Source organism: Manihot esculenta, chromosome 9 (assembly GCF_001659605.2).
Source record: "Manihot esculenta cultivar AM560-2 chromosome 9, M.esculenta_v8, whole genome shotgun sequence".
NCBI lineage: Eukaryota > Viridiplantae > Streptophyta > Magnoliopsida > Malpighiales > Euphorbiaceae > Manihot > Manihot esculenta.
In genome coordinates, this window is record NC_035169.2 from 1,114,995 (window position 1) to 1,134,933 (window position 19,939).

Below are 19,939 nucleotides of genomic sequence, written 5' to 3' on the forward strand. Positions count from 1 at the left end.
GCAAACGCCATTGAGATTGAAAAAAAGGGCAGAAGAGTATGCTGATTGGCAACCATGACAGTAGTATAATCGGAATTTTAATTACAGAAATTATGGTTCGACAGGGACGCATCAGTATAAAGGCAATTACAGCGGCCATCCTTCTAAAGTTGTAAATTCTGGCAATCCTCAAAATAATATGAAAAAAAGGAGAGACGGTAAGGGAAAAACAGTCGCCACTATAGCAGACAAAAGAAACAAAATTGATTCTTATCAGAAACCAGGAGATATATGTTATATATGTTACTGCTGTAGACAATCTAGTCATCGATCGAATAATTATTCAGAACGTAAAGGAGTTAATACTGAAATGTAATACATGTCGCTGGTTGAAGCATTTAGAAGTTCACATGATAATTGTACACATAAAACAAAATTGGATTAGCAAAATATATATATATATATATATATATATATATATATATATATATATATATATAAATTCTCATTAATTAATTACCAACTCAAAATAATCTCACTCTACATATAGTTACCATATGATCATTTTTGGTATTGAATTTATAAAATTAAAATAAAAAATAATTATCAATTCAATTTGACATCACAATAAAAAATACAATTGCCAAAATGTTAAAACCTAGAATATAAAATCTATAGCCATTATAAGACAATTGTCGTAATAATACATAACTAACTTAATAAAATATACCAAGGTATGGTCTTGGCTTTGCCATTAGCACAAAAAATAATAATAATAATAATAATAATTGCAAAAATTGATATGATGTCTTAAGAATATTTTAACAAGTATCATTACTGCATGAAATCAATAAATAATTATTATAAAATATATGTAAATCTAGGGTGTATTTGTTAACAATTAGAATTTTTATTTTTTAAAAAAATTAAAAATAATTTATTATTATTATTATTATTTTTAAATTTTTTTTTTCAAAATTATTCATATAGAAATAAATTTATAGATAAAAATAATTAATAAAATATTTTATTTGAAATATGATATTTAATAATAAAATAGAGGTAGGAATAATTTTATAAATAATTACATATAAAAATAACTAATAAATTATTTTTATAAAGTATATAATATTATATAAAACAATATTATTTAATTTCTGCAGTAATATAAGAAAACTCATGAGTCAATTTTTCAATATTAAAAATTATGTTAAACTATTCATAAGATTTTAAAAAGTATATTAGTTAGATTTTTCATTAATTTTAATTTTTAAATATAAAATATATATTAAAAAATATAATAAAACATCCTTAAATTTCAAAATATTTATTAATTAATCTTTCTATTAATTTTAGTTCTTAAATATTATAAAAAAATTTAAAATATCCTCAATATAAATGAATTAGTATATAATTTTATAAAATTAAATTACTAATCAATAAATTTTTTCTTATAAAATATTATAAAATGTCTTTAAAAGACTAAGTACATATTTTTACAAAACTTAAAAACCAATTGGTGATTTTTTTTTTTTTTATCATAAAACATTTGACAATTAATGGAATAATTAATTATTAATTTTTTTAAAATCTAAATGTATTTTTTGAAATTGAAGATTCAATTAATAAGTTTTTTCATCAACTAAATAATAAATTTTTCAGAATATATATTGCATACAATTCTCAGACAAACATAATTCATCATAAACTGCAATTTTTTCCTCAAAAGATCTGACAATCTAATTAGAGGACAAACGATGAATAGAGAATGTGCTGTAAATGGTGCGAAGTGAACATTATGAGATTCGAGGTGCCAATAAATTCATCAATACAAATGTTTGTAAGTTCAGCATTTGTACCTATAATTCAAATAGCTTCCCAACAACAGCCAAACTTCCCCACCTCTACACCCTAAGCCTACAGGAATTACTGCAAAGATGTGAATATCAGATGCATTTGTAAAAGCATCTGTTAACAATGAATCATGAGACATTATACTTGCAAAATTCAATTGCCTCTGCTTCACCAGTGCAGCAGTGTGAAATGCAGTAAGCGCTCATCTGGTGTTGGTGTTGGTGTTGCAGTGTGTAGAAGAACTTTCACTTAGAAACTCAATGATGCTCTCAAATATCCAGTTGATCAATGTTGACCATGCGTGAAGCATTCTGGATAAGTTCCTTGCGGACATCCACCTGACACCAAAAGATATGAATTAGGGGGGAAATTATTGAGGATTAGTACACTGAATCTATATTATCATGGATCAGTTCATAAAATAAAAAATAAAAATAAAAAAACACTACAAAATCAGCAATGTTATGAAACATTATAGATGTGCTAGCTACATAAAATATCACAAACTGAAGAGCGACAAACAAGATTGATCTGCTTACCCGAGCACCCATAAGCGATGAGAAAACAATATTAGCTTCAGCTGCATCCTCAACTACCAATTGCTTCAGCAGCCTTCTCTCTGGATCCAAGGTTGTTTCCCAAAGTTGTAAAGGCATCATTTCTCCCAAGCCTGTAATTTTCATTCAAAATACATAAATATAGAAATTCAATTGAAAAATTACTGTCCTGTGCATGCACACTGGACCTAAATAGACATCAACAAATATTTTTTCCAAATGGATATTATGGACCGGACCAGCCAGTCAGACCAGTTTAATTGGGAACCGGACCTTGATCCAGTTTGGTTTAAGGAGAAAACCCTGTATTTAGTAAAACCAAAGTAAGCTAATGTCAACCGGCAACCCAGATGGTTGGAATCTGGCCTTCCGAATGGAACCGTTCTTCAATTAGAAAAAGAAATGCTTTTGTCACTCCCAGGATTCAATCCTGAAACCTTGGAATGCACCAAATGTCAACCATCATCTAGACCACTATTCTCAATGTTATTTATAGAGTTGATATATGTATAAAAGGTCTTTTTTTTTCCCTATAGTTATGTTAACATAAAAAAAAATAACTATTAAACTTGAAAAAACAATAATTACGACTTAAATAATTAAATTATTAATAATTTATTTTATTAAATAAATTAAAGTATTACATTATTTTATTTTATCATCTTTTACCGAGTACAAAATACATAAATTTTTGTGTTCATGATTTTATATAGTTCTTATTTCCATTTGTTATTATAAAATTTTAATTTTAAGTTTTTCTTTATTATATATAATTAAAAATTAGAAAATATAAACTATTTAATCCCTACTGTGAAAAAATTCATTAGTTGGTCCCTCAGTTTTGAAAAATATACTAAAATGTTCTTAAAATTTTAAAAAGTCTACTAATTAATCTCTCCATTAATTTTAGCTGTTAAGTATTACAAAAAAAAAATCTAACATGCCCCCATGCGGAGAACTAATTAATAGACTTTTTATAAAACTGAAAAATTAACTAATGAATTTTCGCATAAAATTAACGGATGGATTAATTAGTAACTTTTTAAAACGTCAGAGACGTTTTAGTGTATTTTTCAAAACTAAGAAACCAACTAATAAATTTTCCCATAATACAGAGACTAAATAATAATTTTTTTAAAAAAATATTATTTAAAATTTTAAATTATTTTCTAAAAATATTTAGATCTTAAAATTCCAGTAAATTTATAAAAGAAGCATTCTTATTAATTTTATAAAATTTATTTAATAATATATTTGTTCAACCTCAGTTCAGACCACAATTAGACTTTAAACCCTTAACCTTTTTGCTTTCATCGGTTCATTGACTGGGTCGGGTTTAAAAACATTGATAATATGTACAATATTATTTTATAGGGTGAATTAAGCTCAGATATAATTTTTTTATTAGAAACCCTACTTTGAGAACTCTAATATATCCCCAACTTTTACTTTCGTTTCTATAAGGTCCGTCCTTCCATCCAAAATCCTTCATTTCTACTTTTGGTCCAAGCTCTAAAAAGTCGGAGAGAATTTTTTTTAAACCCAAGTTTTCTGTCAACTTAAACTCAATATTTCTCTTGAAATGCAGTCACCACTCCTATCAATACTTAATCACCATAAACTCATTTCCAAAGAGTCCTCACTCCTATCAAAATCAATTACTTTTGGTGGGTCATCAAAATAAACCTTATACCTAGAACGCTCTAAGACATTAATTAAAATGCCAATCCATCACCCATCTCTGTACTTAGTATGTGGCATTGAGACTATAATTCACCTAAAAAACCCATTCACGAGAGTTAATCCTCTAGTGGAAAAGGCCTTGTATACACAAGATCCATAAGCCATTTATGTGTAAATATTCTTTTAGTGGGTTTTGGTGGCTATTTGCCACCAAAATTTTCAGAGTGACTTTTGATTTTCATCAGCAGCATACCTCGGGATTTGAAATTCTAGCTGATGGATAATTATTAGTTAGTCATAGATTAACCATCCATACAAGTTGAACTCTTGGTTGCAATCTATTGGAAGGCAACAGGATGTGTCAGACAGACAGAGAGAGAGAGAGAGAGAGAAAGAGTTTTCCATAGGGGCCTAAATTTGAAAAGAGTAGATAAAGAGTTACCACGGACTAACTACTAAACAATGGTCATATCCAAGGACTTGAGTGTAGTTCACCATATTTTCTATGGAATGAACACGACATGATGATTTTTATTTTAGAAACTATGGATTTATATTAAGAATGGAAAAATCCAACTATAGAGTGCATGGTGGCCTACCAAACAATAAATTGTTCCACTTGGCAATAAGAAAAGAATTCAAAAAAGGATCCAAAAGAATGTCCTATAACAGTTCATTGTTCCCGTTAAAGAAACAATTATTTCGTTTGGAGTTGATGGAAGGAAGCAATTGCAAATGATGAAGCTATTAAAATAGAAAAGAACAAAGTATAGATCCGTATATCATGCACATTTATTGTAGTTGGGGGAAAGAAGACAATTTCAATTTTCAGGTCAAGCCAGAAATTAAGATTTATGTCTTACCTTTGAACCTTTGAATATTATATGATGCATTATGAGGAAATGAGTTTTGAAGATTTTTTAGTTCTTCATCATCATAACAATAGTATACTTGTTTTCCCCTCTCAACCTGGCCATTTCAGAGAATCAAAAAATAAATGGAATTAAGTAAAATATAACCATATTTGGAAATGAAAAGTGCACGAGTATTCAGCCAAGCAAACCTTATAAAGAGGGGGAACACCAACATATATGCAACCTTCTTCAAATAAGGCTCTCTACAAGAATGAATAATCCCATCATTACAATTTCATTTAAAATTTTATCATGCATTTGAATGTTGATTTCTCAAATTCAAAAACAAACTTCTTTTGCAACAATTTCCTCCATCAGATACCTGATATCTGAAGAAAAAAGTTAGCAGCAGAGTTCGGATGTGAGCACCATCCACATCAGCATCTGTTAAGATGATGATCTTATGATATCGTAGTGCATCCTTCTTAAAATCCTCACCCTGTAACCAAGAATATTGACTCATTAACCAAGGACAGAAGTTAGATTTTTATTACTATCTTGCGAAGTAGGGAGGAAAGGGTGTGGAAAACCAAATACAGGGGGAAAGATACAAACCTTTACTCCAAGTCCAAGGCCAAGTATAAGATTTTGAATCTCTTCATTCTTGTACATTGCCGCCTCATCTTTTCTTTCTATATTTAAAATTTTACCTCTCAGGGGAAGAATAGCCTGCATCAGTATATTTTAGTGACTTATATTCTATGGTCGCCCGTTTAACTTTACGGTTTAGGTAAGATACTCCACCAGTCAAGATAACCAAGCTTGTTATCAAATAAAAGAAACTAAAAACATTACTCTGCCCACAAACTCAACTTGGATTCATAATATACTATGTAATATTAGTGCAAGAAACAAGATATGCACAAATGATGCAAATGTGGTCTTGAACAATGAATAATATACTATGTAATATTAGTGCAAGAAACAAGATATGCACAAATGATGCAAATGTGGTCTTGAACAATGAAAAAATGAAGGCAGCGTTTATCAAATCAAGGATTGGTGAAGTATTTTGGGAGGTATTTTCGGTTCTATTCCAATCGAATTGATTTTTACAAGATTTAAGTATTTATAACAAAGAATCAAACTAATTTAGAAATATTTACCAAACATCTAATTAGGAATATCTACAATAAAGGTAGAAAATAAAATTCCTATAATTAAACATATTTAGGATCTCAAAGATCTAATCTATGTTGATCAACACTTCCTCGATATCACACATGCGCAATTTGCAAACCAACATGTGATAGGTCATATTGCTGAATCTTTTGGTAAACACATCAGCTAGTTGTTCATCGAAAATCACATGACCTAATCTCAAGCCACTATTTATTAACTTCTCTTTAATAAAGTGTCGATCAATCTCAATGTGCATTATTCGGTCATGTTGAACTAGATTATGAGCTATACTAATGGCAACTTTGCTGTCACAGTACAAGAGCAATTTATCCCTCTCCATTAGTTTCAATACCTCCAGCAATCTTTGTAACCATAGGAATTCACACACCTTGTATCATCACTCTATATTCCGCTTCATATTCTACTTCAGCACTTAATCGAGTAACAACACTTTACTTCTTATTTCTCCAAGTAGAGAAAAAATAAGGAAGGGAGATGTTGCAGTAATTCGAGAAGATGAGGAAGCAAAGAGTTTGGATTCTGGGTAGGTAGAGTTGGTGAAGGCCAAGCAAAATATGTGAGTTTATGATCTGCTAGGGGAGAGCTCCTTAGGTTTTAGTGGTCAAACTTTGGTCCTTGTTTTTTTAATTTAATTTAGGACATAAGTGTCTTTTCCTTATAAACTAACAGCAACTTCACTCCATTTTTGACAGAATGATCATTTTGTTACCTTAATTTAAAATTTTGGACTAAATTATTATATAAATTTAAGTCAAGGACGACTTTGTGAGTTTTATTAAACCTTAGGGGCTTATATGTAAATTACCCTAAATATAAATACTATCAAATATAGACTATATAACTTAGATTAAACATCGTTACAATAAACTAATAAAATAAAACTAAGTAATTCACTGAATTAATTACAAAAATCTATACCTTAATTTATTTATAATAACATAGATATTGTAACTTATCCTAAATATTGAACTATATGTAGTATTGGCCATTGTTGAATCCCACATCGATTGTGGAAAGGGGTAATGTGCCCCTTATATGAGCCATAGACAATCTTCCCCCTTGAGCTAGCTTTTGGAGTGAGTTAGGTCTCGCCCAAATTTAACATGGTAATCAGAGCCTCTCATCCGATGTTGGGCGCCCCATAAATTTGCCACGCACCAGTAAAAAATTTTGGGCATGAGGGGGTTTATTGAATCCCACATCAATTGTGAACAGGAATAATATGCCCCTTATATAGCCATAGGCAATCCTCCCCCTTGAGCTAGCTTTTGGGGTGAGTTAGGCCTGGCCCAAATTTAACGGTCATTAACAAATAACTAATAAAACTTAAGTATAAAATTTTGTGTATGTTATCTTATAATTAATTTAATGAAATAAATTTCTGAGTATAGTTAAAAATAAGAAAAAGTCACGCTATCTTATCTTATATATTGGGTAAACTAATAGCTCAAACTATAATTTTAACTCAAAAGTAACATCAAGATGATCTTTAATCGACAAAAATTTTAAAAAGAAAAAAGAAGTGCAAAAAAAAAATTATAAAAATGAAACAAAAAGAAAAATAAAAATAAACTCATCTTTTAGAAAAAAGATACAAAGGAATGGAGTAGTTTATGATGGATTTAAGCTTATAACAGAAAAATATAGAAAAAAATAAGTTGTTTGAGAGAAAAGAAAGAAAGATTTTGACAAAAAAGAAAAAAAAAAGCTCTTAAATTGTTGAATTTCAATGGAACCTTAATATTCATTATGTTTGGCATGTAAACAATAAAAATTGAATTATTGGTAACGGCCGTTACCGTTACATGAGCCGTTCGGTAACTGTCATTACCGTTACGTAACGGCAGTTACGCATGCAAATTGGAGGGTCTTGAAATAACAGAGTAACGGGTAATGGCCCCCTCATTTTTTGTGTAACAATAATGTATCGGCCGTTATTTAAAACCATCCATGCACATGAAATTGCTTGTAGATAAATTGTAACAGTTATGCCCAATACCTGAAAGCGCCTATCACGACCTTGTTTGGCACTTCCACCGGCTGAATCTCCTTCAACGATAAAAATTTCTGCAAGCATCAATGATAAAATAACACATCAAAAACTCAATTTATAATGCCAATGAAGCAAAAATCCATAATTCTTCATTTCTTGAGCTAAATCAAAGTTCAACATATAAGAAAACAAATAGCACCACCTGTCATAGCATTAAACTGATGAGTTGCAAAATAAAACTATGGGAAATAGTGATTGAATGCACACAACAGTACCAACTAGAGAACCTGTTTGGCTTTACAACTAGTAGATCTACAATAGAACCTGCCTATCTATTGAGAAGTTTAATGGAAATTGATAGGAAGAGGAAGAAAGATCAATATAATAAGAGTAGCGAGGGAAGTCCTTTGGTGCGTGTTAAAGAAAAAAGAGTCCATTTCAAATATATAGATACTCTTAGACATGTGTGAGGAGGCAGACATAAGTATAGGAACAGTGGGAATAGATAAGAACAAGCTTTCCCGTAACAGTGGGTTTCAATCAGGGATTTGGCTTTGAGTCTGTACCTGTTTACCTAAGCAATGGATAAGCTAACCAGTCATATTTAAGGTGATGTATCATGGCACATGTTATTTGCAGATGATGCTTTCTTAGTGGATGGAACAAGTGAAAGAGTAATCAAAAGTAATTATGGACGACTTGAGAGAAAAGGCTTTAAGCTAAATAGAAATAAAATGGAACATATGCATTGCGAGTTTAGCTCCCATAGAAGGATGGCGAGGAGGTTTGATTGGATGGAATGCTGATGCTAAAATGTAATCAATTCAAGTATTTAGATTCTATCATCCAAAAAAACAAAGCAATTCAAGTATTTCTTTATAATACATACATAGTTTATTATTATTATTTTTCCAGTAAAGTATATATAAATAATATTTGTTCTGCAAAAGCTGATATAAGAAATTTAAAAAAAGAAGAAGAAGAAAGAGAGAGAGAGAGAGAGAGAGACTTTGCATTATCAGCATTGTAAAGAAAAAGTAACAAACATATATTTGGTCAATTGAGATGTTACTTGGCTCCACAATTACGTTACTACATTCATTCACTAAATTAGCCATAATTTCCATAAATATTAAGATTACCAGAAAAATTGATAAAAATATAAGGATTGGACCAAATTTGAGGCATGCCCAAATGAAATAAGTTGGTAAGAATAAGCAAAAGCAAAAGCGTAATCATCATAAAAATAAATTCATATAAGCAGCCAGCCATCATGGTATGAAAATTTCAAACTCTATGCACTGTTGTCAGAATCTTACTTTCTCGATTCGAATCTTAAGATTCAAATCTATGGGGTGAATCTTAAATGTATTTAAATCTTACATTCTTGATTCAAATCTTACGATTTTCAATTTGATTCTACATCCTAGCGATTCAAATCTATAGAGTACATATATTGTGACTAAATCAAAAAAATTGATAGTAAATAAGGTGAATCAAAGAATTTTTCATCCGATGCTATTAATTATCTTATATTTTCAAATTTTAAGATCTTATTCATTTTTGCTATAAAAAAGTGTATATAAAACCTTCCCTTATCTATTTTTCTTCGACTAACCATTCTTTTCCCTCTCCTTCTAGTCCTTTTTTTTTCTTTTCAATTAATTTACTTAACTAATTATAGTTGTTAAATTATGATAGTTTATATTTATAATATTCTAATATGCTATTTTTTTTACTATTTAATTATTTGATCAAATTTAAATGAGTTTTGGTATATATATAAAGATAACTATTGTCTACAATCCCAAAGTTCATAATTTATAACAAAGAACTATATAACATAATGCATACATATTATCCTATTATGAAGAATATTTCTAATTAAATAAATAATAATTCTATACTTATCAAAATATGGCATTATGATATATTTTTTACTTATTTTTAGAACATATATTATTTTTAATTATTTTTGGAAATCTTATTGAATCTTACTATTCAATTCAATTCTTGATTCATGAAATGAAGATTTCAATTCTCGATTCCAATCTTGATTTGACAACTATGCTCCTATGATGGTCAGAAAACTTTCAGATAAAAAAAAATTGAAAAATAAGAGCAACCAGATTCTTCAGGATTTGTAGATGAACAATCAGCCAGTTTTCCTGGAAGAGATGATGTTCTCAACACACTCTTCTGTCTCACCAACTCCCTTGCCTTCTTTGCTGCCAAAGCTGCCTAGATAGGAAAATAACAGAAATAAGATAAAGGCTCAGGTTCAACACAAATAGACACCCTACATGCTAGAACAGGAACAGATTGATTAACAGGTTTAATACAGATTGAAGCAAATAAGATAAGGACAAAAATGAAAATTTAGGAGAAGGATACCTTCAGAGCATTTAGAGATTTTGAGAGGATTGAATCAAGAACATCTGGATGCAACTCCAAATATTCAGTAAGATACTCTTGCACTGATTGGTCCACCACTTTTCGCACCTCGGGATTTCCTAACCTTGTCTTTGGTGATGGACAGAGAACCACAAGTGTATGATATTAACAGTTAGGAATGAAACAAAAACAACACTCAGATGGCCAAAGCATCAGTATCGGGTACTCTAAGAAGATTACAATAAACAGGCAGCAATACCTTTGTTTGTCCTTCAAACTCTGGACTTGGAACTTTAACTGATATAATGCATGTTAACCCCTCTCTCACATGTTCACCGCTTAAATTAATATCCTTATCCTGAAAGGCACAGATGATATATAAGCATTATGAGCTTTAGCTACTTTAATCTAAACTCTAACCACAACAACCATAACTCTTGATTGAAAATCATTCAGAAGTTCTATTATAAAAATACATCCAAGGGGCTTATACAATTAATTTATTCTCTAGCTGTAATAAGTACGTGCATGGAACTTCCTACATGCTTGCAAAGGCAAGAATATTGTAAAATTCTTGAGAGAAGTGAGGGAGAGAGAGATGGAAGGAATGTAGCAGGACGGGGTGAAAACACACTGTCATTCAAGAACAGATTATGTAAACGGACTAAGAAGATAACCTGATCAGTTGTACTGAAAGACAAATGCTTGAAAACACGCACACAAATTATCAAATTAAAAAAAAAAAAAAGCGAGAGCGCTTTTGCTATAGAAGAAATAACAAAAAAACACAACTTTCTCTATCACCAACCCATTTCACCAGTACTCATACCCACTACCGAGCAGTAAATACTGTATATATGCATTCAATTTTATCAATATTGATCAAACATATACAAATTTTGAAATACAACTATAATATTGCAACCAAAAAAGCCTTAATTAACATGTTTCAAAAAGTTAAGGGCACAATTTAATTAAAGAAATAATAATACAAGAGTTTAATCAGAAACTGGAAAACGATTTGGAGGACTTCCCAAATAATTTAACCACAAAAAAATCGCAACCCTTTGTGCAGAGAAGTGACCAGTGAGTAAAGCAATTGAAAGATTGGAACTAAAAGAATTGAAGAGGACAAGAGGAAAAAATTGGCAATCACAAAATGCATCAATGCCAAACCTTTACTATCTTTGACTTCTTCCCAAGATTATTGAGTGTTCTGGTTAATGAAGCCTTGAAACCGTCTATATGTGTGCCACCATCAATAGTGCGTATACTATTGGCATACCCCAGTATCATATCTGAGTATGCATCAGAACACCTGGCAAAGGGTGAATGAATTAACTCCAATCACGTAGTTATAAATGGGATGGTTGTTAACAACTAAATATTAATCTTAGGCCAAACTAACAGAGAGGTTATAACATGAGCAAAAAGAAAGTAGTTTACCATTGAAGAGCCATATCGATTGCGATCCCATCTATTTCTTTTCTGAAACCCACAACATCATGAAGTGATTTCTGAAACAATAATAATAGTTAGTTTACATACATACAGTCCATATGCTATAATCCATGGGAAAGAAAAAAGCAAAAAAAGGAAGCAAAATCTTTTTACATGCTGGCCTCATGGCCTAATGGTGTAATGGAGTTAAGGTGTTCATCTTTCAGAAACAAAGTACTACATTCAAAAAATTATAATGTGTCTAGAACCCAAATGCAGCAAAAAATGTCAATAGTACTACATACACAATTGGGTTGCACATTGCTATATACAGATCAATAATATCACATTCTATAACAAATAGGCATTGAACCTTCAGATAGATCATAATCTACCCTACTAAACCAGTAAGCCTATGAACTATATTGTTCACATTCAAATACATGTCTCATTTCCTGTTAGCCAAGAACAGACGCAAAGTCAACCTCCAAAAAATGATGAAAACTGTAGCCCAAAATCATATCCTTTGATTGTCAAACCAGACCCTTATGCACGCATCATTTTTCCCCTTCCAGAATCAATGTATTAAGGACAAAAAGTTGCAAGCTTGCTAAAAGGCAAAATAGTACAAAACAACAAAGGGAAACTGCAATAATAGCAAGAGGATTCGTCAATAAACTAATAATACCTTATCAGTATTTAGCCATTTAACATACTCTACCAACCCTCCTGCATAGAAATATTCATCATACTGGTTCTTCTCTGGATCATTATCTTCTTTTTTCAGTGTGATAGTAAGCTACAAGAAAAAACAACGCAAACAAAATCAGCATCAAAATAATAAACTTGCCAAGTGAACCACAGGAGAGCTAGTCCATTCCAATTAAGAGTAGTTAACAAAAAGTGAAGAAATCATAGTTAGCATCCTTGAAACCAGTGACTTTACCTTTGGATTTAAAAAAGCAAGCTCCCTAACTCTTCCACCTATTGTGTTGTAGTCAAACTGAATTGCAGTAGTGAATACTGCAGAAAAATTGAAAAATAATCAAAGAAAATATAGATCACTGGTTGTATATATCACTAAAAGTCATGGAATAAGTATAAATAGAAAACCATAAGATGCATCTGATGCTTAAAAAGTCATGGAAAACCTTCTTTGTCTGGCCAAAATCTGACACATGTCCCTTGACGATCCCTTGATTCAACTGGTAACGAATAACCCGTAAGAATTGTCACAGGATTACCACGAGAATATCTCTGTTTGTATTCCATTCCATCACGCCAAACAGTAACTTCTAATCCCTATGAACCAAACCATAATCAAGTTACATATAATGAAAAGGAAGAAAGATAAAGAAATACATGAACTGCATGGCTAATGAAGGTTCAAGGCATACTGAGGTGCGAAGAGTCGTGAGGTGCAGGCACACACCTGAATAAGGTGAGGCTTAAAAAAATAAAGTTTAGTAAAAAATAAAAATAAAGTTTAGTAAAAAATAAAAATAAATTAATAATATATGTAAATCCATTTAACCAAATTTATCAAAATTGACAATCTATAAAGTTTAGTAAGTATAGAAAAGTACAAAATAAATATAAAGTTTACCATCAGAATTATTTTTTCAGAACTTGTTAGAAGGAAAATAAACCCAAACAATGGACATTCAAAAACAAACCTTAATGTTTTATATTCATAAACAAATCCAAATAGCAGAATTCATAAACAAATCCAAATAGCACAAATCAAAGACTCACACAGCACCATCAGTGATATTTAAAGGACATTTTCAGAAAATTAGACAGAATCCAAAAAAGTAGTTAAGATGAAAAAGATAATAACAGAATAGTGAAACGCACGAAGAGAGGGATTAAAAGGACCATGAGCGTTGAAAATGAGAAGATGAAAAGTTTTTTATCCTAGGTTTGGTGGTTCGATGGGATTTCAGCTACTAGTCATCCCCAGCGATAATAATTTTGAAAAATTCCTAGTGTGCCAATATGGATTTTGGAAGATCGGCAAATTCTGTGTCAAGTGGTAGTTCTTTTTCTTTTGGTCAATAAAAGTACTTCACGAAGGCGCAACTTTTTAAAGCTTTGCACCTAGAAGAAGAAGCATCCTAAGTGCATAAGGAGTGTGCTTTGTGAACATGCCTGCCTTTCTCCTATTGAGGCAATAGAGTTCGAGCCTAATGAGTCTTGAGCCTCAAGACACCTTCAACAACTATGATGAAATGTGAAGGAATTTCAGATAATGAAAATTAGAACTTTTCATGAACATCCATTACCACAGCATAATATGCCAGTTCGTTACAATGCCATTGCTCATTTGACATTCCAAATTGATAATTGGTCAGAAACACAGTAAATATAAAGGTTCACTTTCCATTTTCCAATTTCTTTAAAACACAAGATACCTTTACCTTTTGTTTCTTTCAATTAATCCACCTAAGGTAGGTTGCAAATTATAGCACGCAGTGGCAGAAGTAAAATAATGACAAGAGGGGAATAGAAAAAGATAAGGGGCATGAGATTTGATTTAGGACTAGGAGACTCTCTAACTTATAAATTAACAAAAATGAGGAAGGAAAAAAATTCGCTTATGATTGTAGGGAAAAAGCAGGCCCAATGAAGCTCAAATTAAATATAATTCACACCTCAGACAACGCATTAACAACAGACAAGCCCACACCATGTAATCCACCGGAGACACTATAGCCACTATTAGAACCACCAAATTTTCCACCAGCATGTAAGACCTGCAAAACAAAGTGATGGCATTTGAACCATAAATTAATAATGCGGAAAAACACAAAGCAATAGTTCAAATGCAAAAGAGCAATTAGGATTTATACACAGTAGCAAGCTAATTAGGTTTCATCAATGTGTTCCCTTTTTTCCTTTTCCTTCATCTTTTTTCTTTTTCTTTTTCTTTCCAATGCAAAAACACACAGCCCATTCATTCGAGATGGACTATTGGTTTTTCTTTACTTGTCTATTTATTTTTTCTGTTTTCTTATAAAAGTTTTAATTGACAATGAAATTTCTTTTCTGATTTTTCCTATTTCCCAAAAAGGCTCACCTTTTTCCTCTCTGTCCATTCATTTGACCACAAATATTGTTGAACACTTGCTAATATATCTTCACTAGTGAACTTGTTCTCTACAATTTATATTAATGTAGAAAAGTTTGAGAACCTAATGTTTGATCACAATTTTGAATAATAGAGTTAAGAGTTTTGTATTTGCAAAGGTATGTACAACATAAATCAGACTTATCTCCAGAGTCAACTATAATCTAAATAGAAATGGGCAATCCTACCGTTAGCACAGTCTCCAAGGCAGATTTCTTTGTGTCTGGATGCAGATCAGTGGGTATCTGCATGAAGAGAAAAGCGGAGAAGCATATACGAAAAGAAGTGAATAATGATGATGATAATAATAATAATAACAATAATAATAATAAATAAAGTTGGTACTAGTAAGCAACTAGTATTGCCTTAAACTTGATGAAAAAGCAGGAAAATCATAACCATGAAACAGTACGCGCATATATTAGGGAAAAAAGTTAATGCAACTTTTTGACACTTTAGGGACATAACTCACATTAGCAAAAGATTATGAAATTTTATCATATTTTATTTGTTCAGATTGTGACTCAAAAAGTCAATATATTCACAATGTTCCATTGCAAAGTGAATAAAATGATTATGCAACTCATATAAAAGCATAAGATTCAATATTCAAAAAGTCGATGAAGCTTCATATTGAAATTTTTATTGTTGGCACAAGGCTTGAAGTTCATATTGCCATGGAATAAAGTAATCATTTATAGAACACAATCACATAAAAATTATTACTGCCAGACAAAGAACAAAAAATGGTATATCTTCATACCAATAAATACAGTTCCATAATATGAATTAATAAGAAATACTATCCACTGGCTTGAAATGACAGGCCATACCCCACGCCCGTTGTCAGTGATGCTAACAGAATTATCAGAATATAAGACGACATCTATCTTTGAAGCATATCCTGCTTGGGCCTCGTCAATAGCATTATCCAATATTTCATAAACCTAAGAGGAAAGCCAATCAACAGAAAACCTCAATATTTAATTGAGCTCCAATCCACTTGAAATGGAAAATTGAATCTAACAGAATAAAAGTAGAAAAGAAACTACCAAATGGTGCAACCCACGAGGTCCAGTACTTCCAATGTACATGCCTGGCCTTTTCCTAACAGGTTCTAAGCCTTTCAGCACCTACATTTCATTATATTAAATGAGAGAAGGGAAAAGCAGCAAGAGCACATAAGTCTCCAATTAAAAATTTTTAAAAAATTTCTCCAACAAACAATCTATTATGAAATTCAAAAGAAGGAATTGTTTCTGATAATCACAAGCATCTCATTTGAAAATCATTCTTTACAGCCTCACCGCGTCCATTAATGACAAGCACAACATTTGAAAGATACTCTCAAAATCCAAACTGCATAGTTTATGCCCATATCTAGGCCACAAATGAACTGATCAACTCATATATGCTCAGAGCTTAACATAATAAAAGTTTTCTTGAGCATGGTTGTTAAAAATTAATAAGGTAAACTAAAATTGACTTTTACGACTCATCCAATAAATGAGCTAATTTGAGCAATACCCAGCTCAGCTCATCGGGACACCTGAGTTGCCTCATTGTAGAATCATAAGCCTGCTCATATGTGAATTTCTAAATAATTTGATAGTGACTCTAAATTCTATGTATCACTATTATAATATGCATAGAAATACAATTTAAAACTGTTTATTAAGTGAAAATCTAATAGAAAGAAAAACATTTTTTTCTTACTTTATATACTTAACATATAAATTGTGATAAAATGTATTGTACAAATTGCGATAAAATTTATCATACACTTTTATATACTTTCATCACAATTTATACATTAAGCATATTATAGTTTTTATCAAATACATAAATAGTTGTCAAATCAAGATTCAAATCATTGTGTTAAGTATATTATAGTTTTTAACATATACATAAATGGTTGTCAAATCAAGATTTAAATCAAGAATTGAAATCTTCATTTTGTGAATCGGGAATCGAGAACGAAATCGCAAGGTTTGAAAAAATTTTAAAAATTAATTAAAAATAATATATGTTTTAAAAAACAAGTATAAAATATCATAATCACATATTTTAATAAGTATAGAATTATCATTTGTGTAACTAAAAAATATTTCTATAGTAGAATAATATATAATATATTCTTATTAAGTCATATGGATTTATATTATAAATTAGGAACCCTTGAATTGTACACAATGATCATCATCATGTATATGCTGATTATATATATATATATATATATATATATATATATATATAGAGAGAGAGAGAGAGAGAGAGAGAGAGAAAGAGAGTGAAGGAAAAGAATGGGTGATGGAAGAAAAATAGCCAAGGAAAAAGTTTATGTGCACTTCTCATAGCAAAAATAATTGGAACTAATAACCATTTAAAATATAATCCCCTAAATTGAGTGAAGACTAGGTCATTTCATATTGATTCACTATCCATTCTCTTGACTTAGTTACAATTCAGGTACATTTGCAATTTGTCCCATAAATGTGAATTGCTAGGATGTTGAATAAAATAGAGAATCATAAGTTTCAAATCAATAATCATAAGATTCAAGTACATTTAAGATTCACCCAAAGAAATTACACGCAGTTTACCTGAATTTGATCAGAACCATATGCCTTTGAACTAGCATTTTCTTGAAAGGATTCTGTTGCAGTGCTGGATGACATGAAAGCCCTAGGTGAAACTGCATTTTGAACTGAAAATCGATTTGGAAACCCTCTCAGTGGAAAGCTCACCCTGCAATATAAACATAGCAAGAGAAGAAAATATCATCAAATTATGCTACTAACCAAATCCCTTAAAAACCATTGCATTGTACATATTTCACCATTTCTTTTCTTTTCTTTTCTTTCCAAAAAAATTCTATAACAAACAGATAACTAATATGTTCTAATGGCTGTTAGGGGCACCTTAGACATGACGTGAATTCTGCTTTTCTAATCTTCTATCTTTAAGACCTAATCCCTGTTAGGGAAAGATAGGGAGAATAATGATTTTGGATTTTCTAATCCATATAAGTTGGCGTTTTAAAAAGAATAGATTTCGCTTCTTAATTCAAAGAATATTTTTGAAGAGTCTTTGTAAAGAGGGTCAAGAAAAAAAAAAAAGCTTGAACAAAATTCAAGTGTGTTTGAACTTAACCTTTTAAGGCAGCTATACTCAAAAAACTAATTTCCATCCATGTTCAAGCTCATGCTCAAGCTGAAGCTCAATAATCCAAACAACTAAATAAAACCCATGTATTTAGACCTCATTTAAGCAATTTAGCAAACCAAGTAAACTTCATCCTGTCATTTCAAAGCAACAACTATGCAAGCATTAAGTCATAATTAAAACAGTATTCAGTTCTCTCAACCTTTTTTTACCAGAAAACTTAAACAATACACTAGTGTCCTTTCATTTCCTTCCCCAAGCTTTTTCCCGGAAAACGAAACAGGAACTGAACAACAGAAACAACAAAAGTACAAGTTCCAATAAAAGAGAAAACAAGGAGTGCAGTGGAAAACCTGGACTTGAAGGGAAGAAGGGGGCGAGAGAGATTAGAGGAAGCATGACTGTGAAAAGAAGAAGAAGAAGAAGGAAGAGGAGGAGGAGAGCTACGAAAGGCCATGATTACGCGAAGAAGACGATGAAAATTACGGTGTTTTAGAAGAAGCGCCATCTGCAATTGGGGTTTTCTGGGTCTCGGTTGAGCCAGAAACACTCAAATTAAGATAAAAATCCAATTTTTTTTTCCCTCCATCGAGATTAGGGCTTCAAATTGTCCTTTCCTTTGCAGCCTTGTATGAATTTAGGGCCGGCCCATTTGTTTGTAAGGGAAGATGATGATGAAATATTCGCACATTAATAAAAAATTCAAAAAGGTATAGATAAATTATATTTTAATTTTTAAATTTTAGTATAATTAATTGATTAATTTTTATAATTTTAAAATTAAATATTTAAATTTTTTTATAATTAATTCATTTAAATTAGAGACAGTTATATCCATTCATTGAAAGCATGAAAATATTTTATTATTATTTTTAAATAAATAAATTATATTTTAATTTTTTAATTTTAACATAATTAACGAATCGATTTTTATATTTTTAAAATTAAACATTAAGTCTGTTTAAAGTTCAATTTTTTTATTTATTTCTTGCATTAAAAATTTAGAGATTTCTTTTTAGATTTCTTTTTTTTAATTTTTTTTATTATTTATTTATTTTTTTTTATTTTTTTTATTTTTTTTATTTATACAGAGGAGATGCTTAGAATATAATAGGAATACAATAAGATGTGTGATAAAAAAGAGCATCCAACACCACTTTCTGGTCCTAAGATTAGCGGTGACTATCATTGAAGGCAATTAAGGATTACCAAATTATATCCTAAAGCTATAAAGTGGATACTTTCGTCTTTGAGAGTATTGGTGGTATTCATTAGATTTTTTAGGTAGTCTCAATATTTGTGGTCTTTTTTAAAGAAAACATCGATTTATTCTTCAATAATGGCAAATAAGATATTAATATAGGACATGTACCATCAGTCGTTTGTCTTATGGAATAAACTTAAACAACTAGTTGCTTGACTAAAGAGAGAGAGCAACTCGGCCAACTGACAATTCATAAGGAGAGGCGATAGAGAAAGTTCTACTATAGATGAACCACTTACCTTCCTTTCCCTAACTTGTAGAGGTACATGTCCTATACCAGTATCTTATTCGCCATTAGAACCACCACCTAAAATACTGAGTGATTTTGATATCCTTATCAGTCTAAACGCTAGTATATATCCACTTACTCTATTGCCAATTTTATTTTCTATGATCATTTATCTCCCTCATCTAGCTCTTTAA

The 19,939-nt window shown here is 30.7% G+C and overlaps 1 protein-coding gene across 3 annotated transcripts; it reads right to left on the minus strand.

Annotated features, from left to right (window-relative positions):
• Positions 1–1,750: 1,750 nt before the first annotated feature.
• LOC110622918 (DNA gyrase subunit B, chloroplastic/mitochondrial) lies at positions 1,751–18,825 on the minus strand. Of its 3 annotated transcripts, none has more exons than XM_021767648.2 (21): positions 18,606–18,823; positions 17,691–17,835; positions 16,140–16,220; positions 15,921–16,034; positions 15,276–15,332; positions 14,612–14,713; positions 13,109–13,259; positions 12,904–12,980; positions 12,646–12,756; positions 11,964–12,034; positions 11,694–11,835; positions 10,777–10,875; positions 10,518–10,646; positions 10,250–10,364; positions 8,130–8,197; positions 5,543–5,656; positions 5,310–5,426; positions 5,137–5,190; positions 4,937–5,042; positions 2,373–2,503; positions 1,751–2,171 (listed from the first exon to the last, which is right to left on the minus strand). In XM_021767648.2, the coding sequence occupies exons 1-21, from the start codon at positions 18,758–18,760 to the stop codon at positions 2,103–2,105; spliced, it is 2,208 nt and encodes a 735-aa protein (XP_021623340.1). In that variant the 5' UTR covers positions 18,761–18,823; the 3' UTR covers positions 1,751–2,102. The 3 variants fall into 3 exon arrangements, 2 of the variants coding, with proteins under 2 accessions (XP_021623340.1, XP_021623341.1); XM_021767649.2 differs by lacking the exon at positions 18,606–18,823 and adding an exon at positions 18,455–18,564; XR_006352043.1 differs by lacking the exons at positions 4,937–5,042; positions 5,137–5,190; positions 5,310–5,426; positions 5,543–5,656 and having other exon boundaries at positions 18,606–18,825.
• Positions 18,826–19,939: the final 1,114 nt, after the last annotated feature.